Here is a 19,233-nt window from a genome sequence, read left to right on the forward strand (position 1 = left end):
ATCCTCGCTAGGGCCGCCTTGAGTTCCTATATTTTGAGAGGTTCGTCCAGCTCTGCATTTTCAGCTCCACTGTACCTGTAAGCTTCCCCCCTTGGATCTTGCATCGTGCTCAGGTACTGGTCCCGAAGCTTCAGTGCGAGCTGGGGCCGTATTTCCTTGATATGTGTGTATCGCTCTCCGCGGGTGTTTCTGCGTCTCGGTGCGCGTCTGGTTTGGATCTATGAGCGCCCGGTAGAGGCGCCACGTGTTTTTTCTAGACATCTGCCTAGCGGCCGCGTTGCACTTGTCTACCCAGTTCGCGTCCGCGAGTTGCGCCGCGTATTCTGCCGCCTCTTTAGTGATCGCCGCCGATCCGAGCTCCTAGCTTTCGGTTATGCTTCGGTCTGCGCCATCTTTTGACCATGCTGCGTCTGGCTGCCCAGAGCTGGAGGAGGTGGTGTCCACATCCGTCATCGTCTCTGACCTTTACGTGCGTCTCCGTCGAACGCAGGTTGGTCAGCAGTTGTTTGGTCCAGGCTCGCCAGCGTAATAATTAGTGCGGAAAAATGGTAATGACCAAGAATTATGCTGAAATAAGTATGCTGAATTACAGGAAATAACAGATTATGAGAGTCATTTGGAGGAAAACAGTGTTATTAGGTGATGCAGGTGGTACAGCAGCATAGGCTTCATAACACCAAAATTGACAAAAATATCATCTGTGTGTGAGTGTCACGGCACGTTAGCTATCAGTCTTATTGCCCGCTTTTGCGCGAGGACTATTTTTCCGACGTTTTATATGATGGTTGTACCCCAAATAACAAAAAAATATATCATCAGAGTTGGAAGCAGAAAGGTATTGTATATTAGATTTTACTTGGCAGATTCAGCCTATTACGACATATGCCATTTACTTTGTTCGTTTGTAACGAACACTGTCAGCCTGCATGCACATCCGACTTTAAATGGTGTTATTCTCTGACAGAATAACACCCAGACATTTTATGGTTGAGATGACTCCAATTTTACTTACCCCAAGTAAAAGCTCTTCATCATGTTCAGTTTGTTTAACATAAAAAATTTTGCTTTTCCTTTTAGTTGTGTTAACTTTTAAATACTTAGCTTGGAACCAATTTAGCAAGTATTTCAAGAATTCATTTCCACATTTCATTCCTTCATTTACGTCCTCACTTAGCGGAAATACACATTTCCGGCTGTATAATATCCCGCTGTCATTCCAGCCTAATTTCCCTGCAACTTGTTGTTCAGAAGCGATGGATGGCGAACAGACCTCATTCAGAGCGTCTTTTAAGCCAAGAGAAGTGGCTGATGAACTCTGATTTCTGTTATGATGGGCGCGTTGACACTTCTTACGGCATAGTGGCGCCATAAATATCACGAAAGGCCTTAATATTGTAATAAAAAACTTCCTCCTTCAACGCTTCCTCCTGAGAAGCACTGGCGGTTGAATGGTTAAAGCGAGACGACAATGACCCGCTGATGGCTGGTGCCAGCGCTTTCACCCTGTTGTGCGTGTTGCAGGACGAAGAAAGGACTGACCCGTTCACCGACGCCGAGGCGTCCACCGTCAATCCGGATGCCAGTGCCGTCGTGGAAGACGATACCAAATCCTCTTCTTCGCCCTGTACATGGTGCCCGTACCGCCGCAGCAGTGAGTGAATAAGGACAATTCGAGGGACTCATAACCGAGCCTTAGTCTTCCGTAATGATGGTCATGGATGTCGCGTGTAAAACTGCATGATTTGGAGATCAGTGATGGGCGTCGTGTGCGCCACTAGTCGGATACAACTCAAAAAAGAAGCGGCTTTTCCCCGTCAAAGGACCCCCTTCAAGCCAATGGCATCGACCGATTCTCATGATCCTGCTAGCGAGACAATGCAGGGGGAGGAAAGTGAAAGGGGATAGTACGCTCCTTCCATGGTCCATGGGCTGCAAGGGGGTCCTTTTGGCGAGGAAGAGCCGCTTCGTTCTTGAGTTGTATCCGACACAACTGTGGCCACAAAAGGCGTTGACGGTAGGGACGCGTAGCGTTCCTCCTGTCCGAGTAGTAAAAGGTAGCTGATGCCTGATTTGACCAGCCTCCGTCCCACCTTCAACTTACTGTCGACATGCACTTATGTGTGGGCGCATTACTGGTCAGTGCACGTTTGTCGTCAAATGGGTGGGCAAGCAGCACAGGACCCTCCCCTTGCACGCGGAACGCAGAGACAGGGGAACGTTATCGCAACAGATTGTTACCCTCGAGGGTGGCCTTCCTAATTTAGAAGCCTGACGCTGGATCCTACCTCCCGTGCACGGCATATGAGCAGGAATTGGTGGCCGGGAGGGAGACGATCAGTGCTCCCACGATCATCTTGCGGTGTGGCGAATGGATGGTGATGGAGTTGGGGAACAAGCGTGCTCGAGCGTCGCTTTACCATGTTCTAAACGGTCAATGGACCAAGGTGAAGATGTCTATATGGCCAGTACCCTGTTGAGAACGGCTTTCAATGCCGTGTAAAGATCAAGTGTTCGCTTTGGGGAAGAAGACACATTCGGAAAGCTCACCTTCTCTAGGACTCCAGAAAACTAGAGTTTTCCTTCCGTTGTATAACAAGAACGGTATACTTCGGATTCCGACTCTAACAGCTGCGTATGGTTTATGGGGGTTTAACGTCCCCAAGCGGCTCGGGCTATGAGGAACGCTGTAGTGAAGGGCTCCGGAAATCTCCACCACCTGGGGTTCTTTAACGCGCACTGACATCGCACAGTACACGGGTCTCTGGCATATCGCCTCCATCGAAGTATGACCGCCACGGCCAAGATCGCATTTCGACGGAGGCGCATTGCTAGAGGCCCGTGTACTGTGCGATGTCACTGCACGTTAAAGAACCCCAGGTGGTCTAAATTTCCGGAGCCCTTCACTACGGCGTCTCTCATAGCCTGGGTCGCTTTGGGACGTTAAACCCCGAAATCATAAGCAGCTGTTAGTCAGATTCAAACAGCTGTTGCTGTAAGAGACAGACGATGCACGCGTGTCACGACAATTTTTTTTTCTGCAAACACAAGCCGTCACGTGCTCTCTGACGCAGGCCGAAAACGAAAAGCCAGCGGTGGTGGATGCACAGGGCGAAGACGAGCCCGGGCGTGGGAATGCAAGAAGCCAGAACCAGAGACGAGCGACTCGGATACCAGAACTACCACCATGAAGCACGAGTTGGGGACGGCGGAGTTAGAGCCTCTTACAGCCGAGGTGAGCGCAAAAGCACTTTCTGCCATGCGTCCGCTGACACTGCAATCCGAATGGGGAGCGTACCTTCCCGAGGAGCCCTGTCAGCTTCCCCGGTGTCATTAGGCGCGGAGGCTCCCGAGTGTAAAGAACAGCAAACTTTCAGTAGCGGCAACACTAAATGTATCGCATCAAGCCAATAAAAACCACCTACTTCTACATGGCACGTCCTAATGCAATTCACAGGTGGCACGTTCTAGAGTGAGGGTATTCCACCTGGATAAAGTTCTAGTCGAGCGGCTGTAGCAGCTGGAAGCCTTAGCTTTCATTGGCCATATACCGCGACAATAGCATTGTTTACCGTCAGGAAACGCTCCGTTTGGCAGTAGAGGCCGCCAGTTAAACGACTTCGTAACATCTTTGTTTTATTAAGGCGATAGCTGTAAATAGCCTGTCTGCTGTCGGCGTAGGCGACGTTGGCCGTAGGCGAAAAATCCCCGAAAGATACCCCGAGAAGCAACCATGGTTGGGAACCCAAGTGGGAGACCTGGGTCATGTGTCCCACCTGTTTGGTTGCTGATGAGCCATATAATTATTTCGCACTAAAAACCGTCGGATGTCCGTGTCATGAAACAGCATCGCTGGTCGAGAGGTGACATAGAAATAAAAGCAGTTTCATGAAAAAAAAAAAAGTTGTCAAACGGAATCAAACGCCGTTTTTTAGACCATGCTACCTCTAGACCACTGAGGACCGTTCTACATTGTGCTGTCGCGTTCTACTCTTAAGGGTAGGTCAAGAGTCGTCCAATTTTTTTACATATCTTCTTCTCTTTCAGCCAGTTCAGGATAGCCGTCATAAACACCCTTCTCGTTAGCTTCTCTGCCTTTCTTCCTACCTATCCCATCTGTCTGTCTCTCCATCTCTCTTTCTCTATCTATCTCTCTTTCTCTCTCTACCTCTATCTCTCTCTTTGTGAGCACCATTTATGTGGAAAGCTGTGACATGAGCATACAAGACACCAGACCATCGCTTTATAACTTTGCTGTGCCATTGAAAATGCAGTGCACGCGGGAGCGAGCATGGTTTGAGATGTCGCAACTCATTCGAGGTTGCACTGCCAGGTTTATCACACGGAAACACTCCTGCTGCGGAGAGTTCACGAATATTACGCCCATTTCGGTGGCGCGCCAGGCTTCATTAGTATGGGCTGAATTTACAGCTGCGTTAGCAGAGCGAAATGGAGCTGAGGTTTTGCACAGATGCTGGCGCATTGTGACCTGTCCTCGTCATCCGTTCCGCAGGTAGAAGAGGAGACCGAAGCGCTGTCCAACGCCTACGTGTCCCACATCGTGCCCGACATGAGCACCGTGCTGGACGCAGCGAGCGACAAGTCCCCCGTTTCCTGCTCTGCTGGCCGCCAGTACCGCTCCAACGAATCAAGTATGAAGACGAGACGCCGCGGTGAGTGACAGCAGTGCGCCGCTTGCGCTATTTGTGCTCCAGTCGGCCGTTGAAATTCCAGGCAGCGTTATTCTCGTGCTGGGCGATATGTATATAAGCAGCAGGTCTGCAAGTTGATCAGCCTCTGGTCTCTAGACCAATGTAGGTAAGGGCAGTCGGCAAAACAGATCTGTTACCCTAGAAAAGGGATGGGAAAATACTTCACCTGGCGGCTTAGGTTCGATAACGCAAGCGATGTGTGCCTCTAACTGTGACCGTGGAAATCCTTAAATGTAGAGACTGAAAGCTGCCCAGCTCGGCTGGGAGTAACAGCTAGCGGCTGCTGGAGTTAGGAAGTTTTGGGTAGCCGAAAGGTATTAGCGTAGATATACACAGGAATATCGAATTCCCGCTTGCTGTGTACACTTGCAGTCATAGATGGTCGCCCCGCTTGGAATTCACGCACGTAGCTCGCAGTTGGTAATCCGGTTTACTGGATTACCTTTCATTCGGTGATCACTGTAATCCCCCGTAAGTATACGTCCACGAAATGCTAAAACTCTGACACTCGTCATGCTGCGCGCATGTGTTTGCGTGTTTTCACTTGTCCAATTAGTGCTTGTCGCCTAGCGAAATGAGTAATTGCGCAGTGCACGCCTGGTTCGCAGATACGCGACGCTGCAGGCAATGTATTTGTCCTTCACTTGGAAGCAGCGGAAAAAAATTGGCGGGGGCTTAGCTTTGGTTAAGCCTGGCAGGTTGGCGAAAGCGAGCGCAGCGCCTCTAACGGAAGGAACGTGGCGCGCCGCGTCTAAAGAAGGAACGCAGTGCGCCGCGTCTAAAGAAGGAACGCAGTGCGCCGCGTCTAAAGAAAGTGCGCCGCGTCTACAGGTCACGCGTGGCTACCGGTCGCCGCTGCCTGACGACTCGACTTGGTAGCCTATCCTCACCCTGGTATAACGTCACACTGTGACGTCATCAGGCAATGTCGCGTGGCTACCGGCCGCCGCTGTGCGACGAACTCGATTTGGTAGCCCTACTCTCACCCTGGTATGACGTCAGAGGTCATTTTAAAGGTCAAACATGACTACGGGCCGCCGCTACCCGAAAGGCCGCTCATGAGCGTAGTATTGCTTTCGCAATAAAAGAGCAAAATGCATACGGTTGTGGTTATGTATACGTACTGACGCAGAGGGCTGTATGTGTGGGGACATGTATACTTCGCTCACGCTTGAAACGGCGTGGCCGCCATGCTAGTTTACAGTTGTCATGGCGCCAATAAGTGGATGTACGGTCGAAAATAAAAGGACAGACTATTGGTGCCCAAGATATGACAATGTTTTGTGCTAACGACAGATTTTTCTGCTGTAGTATCTTTCTGTAGCATTTTAATATTTTTCTATAATACATTTCTGTAGTTCTTACTCTACGACAAAACAGAGGACAATAGTTAAAAAGTTTTAATTCCGCTGTTACCACAAGTTCATGGCCAAAAATACTATAAAAATCTTTACTATTTTTGTTGTCGTTGTAGTAGTAGTAGTAGTAGTAGTAGTAGTAGTAGTAATAGTAGTAGTAGTAGCAGCAGTAGTAGTAGTATTTTTGTATTGTGTGTGTGTTGAGGGGGGGGGGGGGGGGCAAACAGACACAGAACACAGAGGCATGTGCTACACTGATACTCCACAGCGCCAGCTTTTGAAGCGAAAGCTTCACTACGGGACCCCATGCTTCGATCACCGGGTGCCTACATTTCACCTTCAAATGACCTTGAGCTTCGAAAGCAAAGGAAATGTGCATATACTGGCTCCCCACCGCCCTGGAAAACTGGACACCTTAGTCGCGCTTTAAGCTTAAAGACGCATAACTACCCTCTTGGAACAGTGGACACCTGTCGCGCTTTAAGCTATGTGGCGGTAGTGACAGATATGCGCCGCATGCGTTGGCCTTGACAACGTTGTGGCAGAAATGTGGCACAAGCCATAGGCCGTCGGCGTTCATTGGGCTCATTGGCGTTGGCGTTGACAACGTTTTACGCTCCGAACATTTTAAGGAAAGAAAGTGCGCATAACTGGCTCCATGGGTCAGTGGACGCCTGAATCGCGCTTCTAGGTACTGGGGGTGATGAGAAAGATGTGGGCTGCATGCGTTAGCGCTGACAACGTTGTGGCAGACACGCGGCACTGCTGCAATTGGCCGCAGCGTTTATTGGGTGAGCAAACTCTCGCGATCAAAAATTAACTGCCACTTGCCAGGCTGACAGGGTGGGTGCGCTGCCTATTCAGTGTCCGGAACGCACTCAACGTTGCACACGCCAAGCCGCTTATAGTTGCCCGATATGACATAGCTTTCGCTCTCTAACCACGTTCAGCAGTAGTTGTACCGCAGCTAATTTTAAGGTGAAGGCCTTTAATAGAGAGTTTTAGTATAGCGTTAGCGTGATAGCGGACCTAAGGGAAATTACGTTAGCGTGCCGCAAGCAACTTATCCCCTGAGAGAGTTTTATTATAGCACTTTGAAAACGCTAAACGCCATCTGCTTGACATGGATGCCAACGGTCCTTCTAAAATGGTTGACATTGCCGCTAACTTGCCAAAGTACAATATTTGCGAGTTTTTTAAACGAATTATTAGTGCAACGTTCATTTTCGTCTGCAAGATGACCCCGAAATTGAAATAAAATGAAATGAAAACGTAAAATAGTGGCGCCATCTAGTAAAGGCAATGTTAACTACAAGCCGTTGGAGCAAGAAAATTTGCCATCACATGACGTCTAATGTTCAAAAACTTGAGGAAAAATTAATATAAACTCTCTTTACATAATTCAAGTCCATAAAACAGCACGAAAAACCTCCAAATCTATTTTTGTCTCGTTCCAGACGTTTTTGCTAGGTTTCTGCTGCGTTTCGGGCCGTTGCAGACGGTATAGCAGTGCAGCTTGAGGTTATATTAGGCTTGCGCGCTCCAGAATCGAGAGCGTATCTCAAAAACTTGTCTGTATTGCAGCTTAAACTTTATCGTCGAAGCAAGGTAAGTCATAGCGAAAAGCAAAAACACCAGTAGTTGCCGGTAAACATGCCGACCGGAATCTCAAGAGCTGCTGAATGGGCTGAGGCGGGCGATTGTCGCTTGAAAGGACGCCGCCATGTTTCCACGCTAAGTGCGCTAAAGCCGCAACTGCCGCAACGCTAAATTCTGAAAATTGCGTGCGTACGCTAACGCTATTTCCCCGTTAGCGTTCTGCGCATGCGCACTCTGGACCCGCTATTCCGCTATGCACGCAATTACGCAAAGCCCGCAATACTAGACAGTTTTAGTATAGAGTTGCGTTTTTTGCGTACGCAACACGCAAGATGTTTGCGTACGCTAAATTCAAAGCGCGAACAACACCTTTAGGTGAGCGTTTGCGGACCGTTCCGCAATAGGCGCTAAATAGACATACAACATCCAGGTTCAGCCCCGTTTGGGTAAGTACCTAGCGCCACCACACGTCGAAAAAAAAAATTGAGGTCGTTTTAAGAAGTGCTAAAAATGGCCGTTTCCATGACGACAGTGTACACAACCTGTCGTTAGGCTTACGGGCTTGAAAACAGACTGCTATCTCAAGAGTACCGGCAAGTTATCGCACATAACATTGCGTCCCAGTGAAGCGACAGAAAGCGGAAGCGAATACCACCATTTATTGCCAGTTGAGCGCCGAATAACTCAATGACGAGGTATTTTAGAACCGAAGCGGGCAAACAGGACGCCGCCATGTTGTCTCCGCAAGCCCCGCAAAGACGCTACGCTATTTCCAGAAAATTGCGCGCATACGCTAAACGCTAAGCTTCTTTTAGCGTTCTGCGCATGCGCATTCTACATGCGCTATTTTATTGCGTACGCAAAAGTTTTGCGTACGCTATACTAAAACTGTCTACTAAAACTCTCTAATGGATCATTCTCCTGTTTCGCGTTACATCCAGCGCCTGAATGACGGGTGTCCACCGAGATATGTGAGACAGTTACTCCGTAATTTCCTTTCCTCAAGTACAATTTTCATTTTCTTCATTTCGATGTTTCTAATGGGCAAGGCATCGCGCCGAACGGGTAGTGGCGTTCCGTGGACCCTGGCAGCGCTACAACACTCTGTCGCATTCTACTCGTAAAGGCGAAGCTTATGCGTGATTAATCAGCAGTTAATTAGTATTTAGACATTAATCAGTAATTGTCGATCAATTATTAATTTGTCATCACTTAGTAATTATTTATATGTGACGTCATCCAGTGGTGACGTCGCCAGTGCCACAGAGGCAGTCAAAGTGGTGCAGAAAAAATGGCAGTGGCTTAGCTCAGCTAGGCCAGGATATACTTAGCGAAAGCAGTTTCGTCTAATGACATTTCGGCAGCGACGTCGCATCTGGGCTGCCGAAGCGAGCGCAACGACGAGGCAAGCGGTGTGACGTCATACCGCTTGGCGGCTCCCTGGCGAGGCGCGCGGTGTGATGTCATACCAGATGGCGCGGCGAGCGCGTGGCGTCCGCCAGCTGCGGCGGTTGCTAGGCAACGGCTCAAGGTCGCTCTCTGTGCTTCCTCGGATCATCGCCACAGCGAAATCGCCAAGTTCATGGCCAATGTAGTTTTCGCTACAAAACGCTTTCGCCTCTAGCCACTTTAGACCAACGTTACTAGTAACGTTGCTTTAGGCAGTCAAAGTGCCCCCTGAATTTTTTTGCCTTTATAGCTAGCTTGGACATTTCATTTTATCACCTCAAAGACACCCGCCGCGGTGGCTCAGTGGTAAGGCGCCCGTCTACTGAGCCGGGGTACCCGGGTTCGAACCCGACCGCGGCGGCCGCATTTCGATGGAGGCGAAACGCAAGAGGCGCCCGTGTGCTGTGCGATGTCAGACCACGTTAAAGATACCCAGGGGGTCGAAATTATTCCGGAGACCCCCACTACGCCACCTCTTTCTTTCTTATTAACATCTACCTTTCTCCCTTCCCTTACGGCACGGTTCAGGTGTCCGCCGAGATATGTGAGACAGATACTGCGCCATTTCCTTTCCTTAAAAACCAATTTTACCTCAAAGACCCCATTAAGGGTATTACATAAGAGGTGCAAAAATGAAATAAATGTTTTCTTTATACTTTATGCACGGCAACACTTTGAGGGAACATCGAGAGACACAGTGTCTAATGACGTTATGACATTCAACACAAAGCCCCTAGATGAGGACACCGTTGGAGGCGGATTTTAAAAACTATTTCATATTGCACGGCCTGATTCGTAAGACTGAACTTTTTGTCGCTATAAAATGACTTGTGTTACATTGGGCTCCGTCTGTATTTGGTAGGGAGACCCCACAGCACCTGTTGAAGTCGATTTGGGTTGTTTGTGCGCGGCTGTGTCATTACCGGTGCTGAAAAATGGTACTCGAGGGAAAGGGGGCAGTTAAAAGGAAATTCTAGAAGCCCGTGTACTGTGCGATGTCAGTGCACGTTAAAGAACACCAGGTGGTCGAAATTTCCGAAGCCCTTCACTACGGCGTCTCTCATAGCCTGAGTTGCTTCGGGACGTTAAACCCCAACAAACCAAAACTAAAAGGAACTGTAATGGAAAAAAAATCACCGAAGACACTTTGGAAATTCTAAAGTGTGCTTGGCGAAAGCGTCGTCCGTTCTGCCTCTCTTTCGCATCTGGTGACATGTTCAGTCGTCGCATGCGCATTCGCTACTTGTTCTTCTGGCGTTTGGTGTTGGGGGGATCCGGCGTCCGCTGCCGCTTCCCCGAACAGCTTGGCGCGGAATCACTGGGCCGCTTCGGAGCCATACGTCTCAGTCACTCGACTGCAACGAGACGTCTGGCGAAGGAGCGGCGGTGCAGCTGCTACCGCCGACGCGCGCGCGCTCGTTCTACCACTACTGTGTGACGTCACGGTTGCTATGCACAGCTGCGCCCCCACCGGCGCGCCGGTTGCTAAGAAGGGGAGGAGGAGGTTGCGCAGCTGCGCGGAGGAGAGGCCACAGTTGGCACGATTCCAGCGCGCGGACAGACACCGCGAGTATGAGCCATTAAAGGTTTTCGTCTTAAAAATGGTACTATTGGCTGGCGCCACCAACATGTGCTGTGGTTGGCCCTCTGTCGCAGGAGCTTTCTTCACCAGCCGGCACCAGCCCAGCACTAACGACACGTCCACGGTGGATAAGGCGCCGCCTGGTCCCCTGGGCGAGATGCTGCCTGCAGGCACCCGCCTTCGGAGGCCGTCAGGCTTGTTGGTGCAGCACATCGCGTACGCCATCCACGAGAGCCCGCGGCGAATGTTGCGCGTGTCACACATCTACGAGGCACTGAAGTGAGCCTTTCTCCGCACGCTCGACCCCGAAGGTGTCTGCATGAACGCCAAGACCTTAGGTTGCACCAACGCCTTCTACGCTTTTCAGTGCCTGTTGAACTAGCGAAAAATTAAGAATCAAGAACTTTTCTGTACCCCACTCCTACACTCTCCTCTCGCTAAGTTTCGGGTCTCTTCCGGCTCGGTATGGTCACGTGGGAACGTGACAGACAGCGCCGCGTCGCGGAATTTGAAGCGGCTGTAAAACCGAGACCTGTCTTCAAGATGCGCCCAACTTAGAAAGTCCTAAACGACTTGCGCTTCTCAAGACGAGTGGCGCGAGCAGCGCATCATATTGCTCTGTCATTGAAGCCACTGTGAATCGTCGCTTGTTCTTTCGGTGTTCTATCATATGTGTCTCCTCAATACGCAGGAACAGGTACCCGTACTACCGCTTCGTGGATAAGTACGCCCAGGCCACTTGGAAGGTAAGCGGAACTCGGAAAGAAAGAGGAAGAATTAAATAGAAATATAAACAGAAGTTTATTGGTCGAACAAAACAAATGTTTAGCAATGTATTTAACAATGCCCAAATGCTAGTATGTGTAGGGGCGGTGATTTGAGGGAGGGGAGGTGATTATAGGGGGAAAAAAAGTGAAAATAAAATGCTGCAGATTATGTTTGCGAAAAAGTATTCTGCTAACGGGAGCTACTATTGCTGCAGCGTCTGTATTTTGAAGAAAGTACCTTTTTCTTATTCCTCTTGTCCGTATTTCTATTCTTTGAGACACATTGACATGGCACCCATATTATAGCCTCCTAACTAGGTTGTGTTTTACGCAGTTGTACACAAAAAATGACCATTAATACAATGTGCGCTTCCAACGACATCGAAGCTATTTATCAATATCCAGCTGAGGTTAGACCACTTGTGTTGTTCAGCTGAGCTGTGCAGTACTGACGCAAAACTGCTTCCGGAGAAATCGGGTCTTCAAACCCTAGGATGCATTATAAACGAATCGTGTTTTCTACTCTTACCTTGGAAGGGGGATGTAAGCATTGACCACATTTTAGTTAACAGTTTCCTTTCAATGATTAAAACGACAGCAGATAGAGGCTCTTTTCCTAGGTTCAGCGTCGCCTTACTAGCATCAGTAGTAGTCGTAGTAGGCTTAAAAGGAGGGTGGTAACCATGGGGAAAAAGAGAGCGGTCTGCCCTGACCTCACTGAAGCGCGCCTGGCAATATACCACATGGTCCGAACATAATGTTGTCACCAAGTGTTCTCTTCAAATAAATTTAATGCTTTATGAAGCAGAGAGTACTGACTATTGTCTATTTTACAGCGACTGCTGTTAAAGACCCATTCCCTGGGTTTGGCGTCGTCATCTAACTATTAACAGCAGTAGTAACCAGAGGATGGTAACCACGCGGAAAGAAGAGGGGAAAGGTTGCAGTGACGTCACGCTCAATGTCACTACAACGCGCATGGAAACACACTCCACTGAGTGGTTTTAACCCAGGGACGTGACGTGTGACAGCATAGTTCCATTCCCTCGCAACTCCACTCTCTGATGTGACGACCTCCTGAAACACATACATAGGCTTCGTCTAACAGAACCAGGCATTGTTTTCACACCTCGAACGCATCTCTTGCCACTTCTCAGATCGCTAGGCTTCCGTCATGACTATCAAGGACTGGGAGAGAAGGGCTACTTGAGTGGTATGCTTGAAAAATAGCAAGACTCTGTATAAATGTACAGATATGAGTGTCCTTCTCAATTTCTTTGCTTGAGTACATTGCGAAAACAACAGATCTCAACAGCTCTTGCCGAAACTCGCGTTATACAGTGGTAGATGTCCTGTCAGTTTTCGTGCGTTGTCATTAGAACTGCCATCAAATATTTACCGTCGTTGCAAGTTTAAAGCTTCGAGTCCAGAGTGGAGGGGGGGGGGGGGTGGAAGAGTTGAGTATAATTGGTTTTTGAAAAAATAAAAATTCAGGGGGCACTTTGACTGTCTAAAGTGCGTAGAGGCGAAAGCGTTTTCCGCACCACTTTGACTGCCTCTGTGGCACTGGTGGCGTCACATGTAATTGAGAACTAATTACTAAGTGATGACAAATCACTAATTAATGGTTAATTATTGATTTTGTCTGAATACTAATTAACTGCTAATTAATGACGCTTAAGCTTCGCCTTTAGGAGTGGAACGCGACAGCGTGTTGTAGCGCTGCCAGGGAGTCCACGGAACGCCACCAACCGTTCGGCGCGATGCCTTGCCCTTTGGATGCTTTTTGGGGAAAGGAAATGCCGCAGTAATTCTCTGTCATCTCGGTGGACACCCCAACCGTACCATAAAGGAAGGGAGGTAGTGGGAGTGGAAGAAGAAAGACAAAGATGGCCCGTAATGAAGAAAATGAAAATTTTATTTGAGAAAAGGAAATTACGCAGTAACTGTCTCACGTATCTCGGTGGACACCCGTCAAAATTCAGGGGGGCACTTTTTTGACCTAAACTGCGGTCAATGATGTGTGGCTAAGATGTTAAGCTTCGCCTCTAAGAGTGGAACGCGACAGCGTCTTGCAACGCTTCCAGGGAGTCCATAGAACGCCATCGCCCATTCGATTCTACGCCTCGCTCGTCGGTAAATTGGTTTTTGAGGAAAGGAAAGGAAATGTATCTGGCTCTCATATCTCGGTGGACACCTAAACCTCGCCGGAAATTAAGGGAGGAGGATGGGAGTGAGCGAAGACACCGTATCCACTAGATGCACCTTTGTTCTTCCCAAACCATCGAGCTGGCATGGCGGAGTGGATAGCATGCTCGTCTCTCGCACTCCGAAGACCGAGGTTCGATTCCCGAGCTCGACCAATTTCCTATTCGGTTTTATTTATTTATATGGCCTGACTAGAAAAGTTAATTAGGCTAAATGAGTAATTAAGCAATTAACTAAGCTCAGTCCCACTTACTTGGAGCATCACTATACGATCCCTTCAATTGGTTGCATGGTTACTGTACAATTGGCCCCGTTTGAAATTCGCGCAGTGTGGCGTCACGACCGTTTCGACCAACTGAAAAGCGTGACATTTCTGTCGACAACTGCTCCTTACAACGATGAGACATTAAAGGCTTTCGCCTTAAAAGGTGCAACAACTGTCACACTCCTCGGTGGACAACTGAACCACGCCATGAGGGTTTGGTTTGGTTAATGGGGTTTAACGTCCCAAAGCGACTCAGGCTATGAGAGACGCCGTAGTGAAGGGCTCCGGAAATTTCGGGAAGGTGTTGTGTTGTGTGTGTGTGTTGGGTTTTTTGGCACATACGCAACTAAGGCCATCATGCGCCAAACGCAAGGTGTAAGAAAAGATTCCTGCAGAGTTTTATAGAAATGCGAAAAATCATCGGTGATGCAGTGCCTAAAATGTTAGTACTATATAATGATGACAAACGAAAAAATTCAGGGGGCACTTTGACTGTCTAAAGTGCGTAGAGGCGAAAGCGTTTTCCGCACCACTTTCAGTGCTTCTGTGGCACTGGTGGCGTCACATGTAATTGAGTACTAATTACTAAGTGATGACAAATCACTAATTAATGGTTAATTACTGATTAATGCCTGAATACTAATTAACTTCTAATTAAGCTTAAGCTTAACCTTCGCCTTTAGTAGTGGAACGCGACAGCGTGTTGTAGCGCTGCTCCTGCAGAGTTTTATAGAAATGCGAAAAATCATCGGTGATGCAGTGCCTAAAATGTTAGTACTATATAATGATGACAAACGAAAAAATTCAGGGGGCACTTTGACTGTCTAAAGTGCGTAGAGGCGAAAGCGTTTTCCGCACCACTTTCAGTGCTTCTGTGGCACTGGTGGCGTCACATGTAATTGAGTACTAATTACTAAGTGATGACAAATCACTAATTAATGGTTAATTACTGATCAATGCCTGAATACTAATTAACTGCTAATTAAGCTTAAGCTTCGCCTTTAGTAGTGGAACGCGACAGCGTGTTGTAGCGCTGCCAGGGAGTCCACGGAACGCCACCACCCGTTCGGCGCGATGACTTGCCGTTGCAACGCAACGGTTTTTGAGGAAAGGAAATGGCGCAGTAAATCTCTGTCATCTCGGTGGACACCTGAACCGCACCGTAGAGGAACGGAGGAAGTGGGAGTGAAAGAAGAAAGATGAAGATGGCCCGTAATGAAGAAAATGAAAATTGTATTTGAGGAAAGAAAATTACGCAGTAACTGTCCCACATATCTCGGTGGACAGCCGTCAAAATTCAGGGGGGGGGGGGGTGCACTTTTTTTACCTAAAGTGTGGTCACTGATGTGGGGTTAAGATGTTAAGCTGCGCCTCTAAGAGTGGAACGCGAGAGCGTCTTGCAACGCTGCCAGGGAGTCCATAGAACGCCATCGCCCATTCGGTTCTACGCCTCGCTCGTCGGTAAATTGGTTTTTGAGGAAAGGAAATGTATTTCTCTCTCATATCGCGCGTTGCGTAAATCAGAGAAAATCGGAAAAAAATTCTTTCGGCCTAACCGCACGTTTGTTCGGGCTCAAATTTCGCACAGAGGTTGCATTTGGCGGTCAGTTTTGTTTTATACCACATTTAGGTGGGGTACTTGCCTGATTCGGTCAGAATTATTTGGAAATCCCCATCGTCTGTGGCGACGGAGAACACTTCGCAGCAATGGTACGCGTTGCGCCATCTCGTAGCCACCGGAGAAACGAGCCCTCTACCGAGGACGGCTGCGCGGTAGGGGGCTCGTTTCTCCGGTGGCTACGAGATGGCGCAACGCGTACCATTGCTGCGAAGTGTTTCGATTTTGGTTCTCCGTCGCCACAGACGATGGGGATTTCCAAATAACTCTGACCGAATCAGGCAAGTACCCCACCTAAATGTGGTATAAAACAAAACTGACCGCCAAATGCAACCTCTGTGCGAAATTTGAGCCCGAACAAACGTGCGGTTAGGCCGAAAGAATTTTTTTCCGATTTTCTCTGATTTACGCAACAGTCTGTATCTCGGTGGACACCTAAACCTCGCCGGAAGGGAAGGGAGGAGGATGGCAGTGAGCGAAGACACCGTATCCACTAGACGCACCTTTGTTCTTCCCAAACCATCGAGCTGGCATGGCGGAGTGGATAGCATGCTCGTCTCTCGCACTCCGAAGACCGAGGTTCGATTCCCGAGCTCGACCAATTTCCTATTCGGTTTTATTTATTTATATGGCCTGACTAGAAAAGTTAATTAGGCTAATTTGGTAATTAAGCAATTAACTAAGCTGAGTCCCACTTGGAGCATCACTATATGGTCCCTTCAATTGGTTGCATGGTTACTAGCCAAAGTACAATTGGCCCCGTTTGAAATTGGCGCACTGTGACGTCACGACCGTTTCGACCAACTGAAAAGCGTGACATTCTCTGTCGACAACTGCTGCTTACAACGATGAGACATTAAAGGCTTTCGCCTTAAAATATTTAGGAAATGGCTACGAATAAAACCTTTCAAGAAGGTCGGGTGGCCTCAGCAGCCACCTTAACTGGGCAAGAATATCGAGGCTCCTAGCCAAAATAAAAAGCCTCAGCCTTCTTCGCAGGAGTGACAAAGTGGCTGAGGTGTATCAAAGAATGAATAGAAGCAGTTAGTAAAAATTTAGAGTATGCTGAGAAAACCTGCTTCTCTTAAAATAAAAACACAAGACGCGTCAACAACTGCATCTTCCCCCAGAACAACATTGGGTGTAAAGGAATGTATTCATTAGGACCATGAAGTAAGGGATGAAGGTGGTAGTGAAAAAAAAATTGGAGGCTTATCAAGGTTAAGTGGATGCGAAGCATGTCCTTACCGTTTGGAGGCATCTTGACCGCATACACGCCCGGCGCAAAGACGCTGGGATGAGGCGGCGCAAAGACGCGCCACCTCATCCCTGGCGTGACGTCACATATCACGTGATGCAGCAATGGTGGCGCCGCCGCCGCGTCGCGCGCGACGGCGCGAACCGAAGCGTGGAGGCCTCCGCCGGGCGACGTCCGACAACGCGATATGAGGCCCCACCTGCAGCCGGTGTGACGTCATCACGTGACGTCACATCATGTGATCTCACTTCAAGGTCAATGGTGGCCACCGCCGGGAGGCGACCGACGGCGCGATATGAGGCCCCATCTGCAGCCGGTGTGACGTCATCACGTGACGTCATGTCACGTGACCTACTTGAAGGTCACTTGAAAGTCAATGGTGGCCACCGCCGGGCGTCGCGCGAAGGCCCGAAACCTACGTTAATATGCTTCGCATAAAAGAGAGAGTGGTGTCGCAGAGGAGGGCTCCGGAATAATTTCGACCACCTGGCGGTCTTAACCGTGAACTAATATCGCAGAGTACACGGGCGCCTTTCGCGTTCCGCATCCAACAAAAAGCGATCACCACGTCCGGGTACTCCGGCTGAGTAGCTGAGGGCCCAGATGGTACGGAATGTGGAGAGGAAGAAATCATGGTGCCCAATCGGAGCCGGTGGGTAAGTTATGAGCTATGCCCACCGCAGTGGTTTAGTGGGTAAGGCGCTCGTCTACTGAGCCGGAGTACCGGGTTCGAGCCCGACCGCGGCGGCCGCGTTTTGATGGAGGCGAAACCCAAAAGGCGCCCGGGTGCTGTGCGACTTCAGTGCACGTGAAAGTTCCCCAGACGATCGAAATTATCCGGGAGACCTCCACTGCGGCACCTCTTTCTTCCTTTCTTCTTTCACTCCCTTCTTTATCTCTTCCTTTACGGCGCGGTTCGGGTGTCCACCCAGATATGTGGAACAATTCCTGCGCCATTACCTAGCAGATGTAGATTGTCACTTGGTACAACTGCCGCCTAAAACCAGAAAAAGTACTAGTCTTTAAATCTTAAACGTCTACAGCCCCCCTAAAGGCAGAGTAGCCGCTGTCGTAGAGACCATGAAAAACACATCAAGCCCACTGGATGACCGATCTCACTAAGGATGTCAACATGTTGAATAAACAGCGCGAACGAAGACGAGCACAAAAGACAAGGAACAGACGACACAGCGCTTGTCTTTTGTGCTCGTCTTCGTTCGCGCTGTTTATTCAAGATGCTCAACCAACTAGCCCGCCAAAACGTGTTGATGTCAACATGGCCACGTCTGATATACCGAGCACTCGGAAGTCGGAGATGATCGATAGCAAACTACTCCACATGTGGGAGGCCCACTCCAGCCTGCAAAAACGCTGGCTTAGAAACAAACACAACCGCTCCCTGAAGCTGAGAATTTCGGCCCTGATAAAATACATGCAAGCACACGCAGCGCAACGAAGCAGTGGGGACAGGTCTGTGACCGCCTAGCCGAAAATCATGGGTTAAAGGACACGTGGAAATTCCTACGCTGCCTACTAGAACGTGATCGCACCAACAACACCCAACATCGTACTGTAACCCGTATCATCCATAGCCCAGACATGGACGACGACTCCCTGATCCAGAACCGCAAAGACACATATCTCACGACAACACCCAAGACTTCTCTTCCACCCTACTTGGGAGCGGAAAACCCCGAACTAGACGAGGACATAACTGGGAAATTCGAGCAGCCATGCTCCAACCCTCCCCCCCCCCCCCCCCCCCCCCCCGTCTGCACCCGGAGCCGATCAAATCACAAACAAAACCCTAAGGAACTTAGATGAGATCTCTATCCAGGCTGTAAAGAACCTCTTCAACAAGCCGTGGAATGAAGGCACCTTCCCTAAAGAGTGGACCCACGCTTAAGTTACCTTCATTCTTAAACCCGGACCACTAAACCTATCAAGCCTCCGTCCAATCTCGCTCACCTCTTGGTTCGGAAAGCTTTTAGAACACGTAATCCTCAACAGACTAAACACTCTCATGCAAACCAACAACCTATTTCCCCACACGATGCTGGGTTTCCGAAGGCGCCTCTCCCCACAGGACTAAGATGCTTCAGATATCGGAAGACATCCTCCACTCCCGGCACTGCAAACGAACGCGAGCGCTGCTGGCCTTACACCTTAAAAAGGCCTTTTACAACGTATACCACACTGCCATATTAGACGCTGTGTCCAGTCTGGGTGTTGGGCGTCGAACGCACTCCTACATCGCCACTTTTCTCCGGGATCACACAGCAGCAATCCGGGTCGGTCCGGAGCTTGTGTCCCCCCTGGGTGTTGGGCGTCGAACGCACTCCTACATCGCCACTTTTCTCCGGGATCACACAGCAGCAATCCGGGTCGGTCCGGAGCTTGTGTCCCCCCTAAAGTTTTTC

General features: G+C 49.2%; 1 protein-coding gene across 7 annotated transcripts in view; it reads left to right on the plus strand.

Annotated features, from left to right (window-relative positions):
* LOC149365533 (uncharacterized) overlaps nucleotides 1–19,233 on the plus strand; it is a 71,998-nt gene that overhangs the window by 18,025 nt on the left and 34,740 nt on the right. For 5 of the 7 annotated variants that reach the window (XM_089543657.1, XM_089543671.1, XM_089543680.1 and 2 more), the window contains 5 exons: nucleotides 1,522–1,651; nucleotides 3,072–3,232; nucleotides 4,511–4,670; nucleotides 10,772–10,976; nucleotides 11,389–11,443. In XM_089543657.1, the coding sequence (XP_089399783.1) occupies nucleotides 1,522–1,651; nucleotides 3,072–3,232; nucleotides 4,511–4,670; nucleotides 10,772–10,976; nucleotides 11,389–11,443 (711 nt within the window). Of the gene's footprint in view, nucleotides 1–240; nucleotides 491–1,521; nucleotides 1,652–3,071; nucleotides 3,233–4,510; nucleotides 4,671–10,771; nucleotides 10,977–11,388; nucleotides 11,444–19,233 lie in introns of those variants that run through there. The other 2 variants (XM_089543688.1, XM_089543662.1) reach the window with 2 other exon arrangements.

Source organism: Amblyomma mixtum, chromosome 1 (genome assembly GCF_055824585.1).
Source record: "Amblyomma mixtum isolate Tamu chromosome 1, ASM5582458v1, whole genome shotgun sequence".
In the NCBI taxonomy this organism is placed as follows: Eukaryota; Metazoa; Arthropoda; class Arachnida; order Ixodida; family Ixodidae; genus Amblyomma; species Amblyomma mixtum.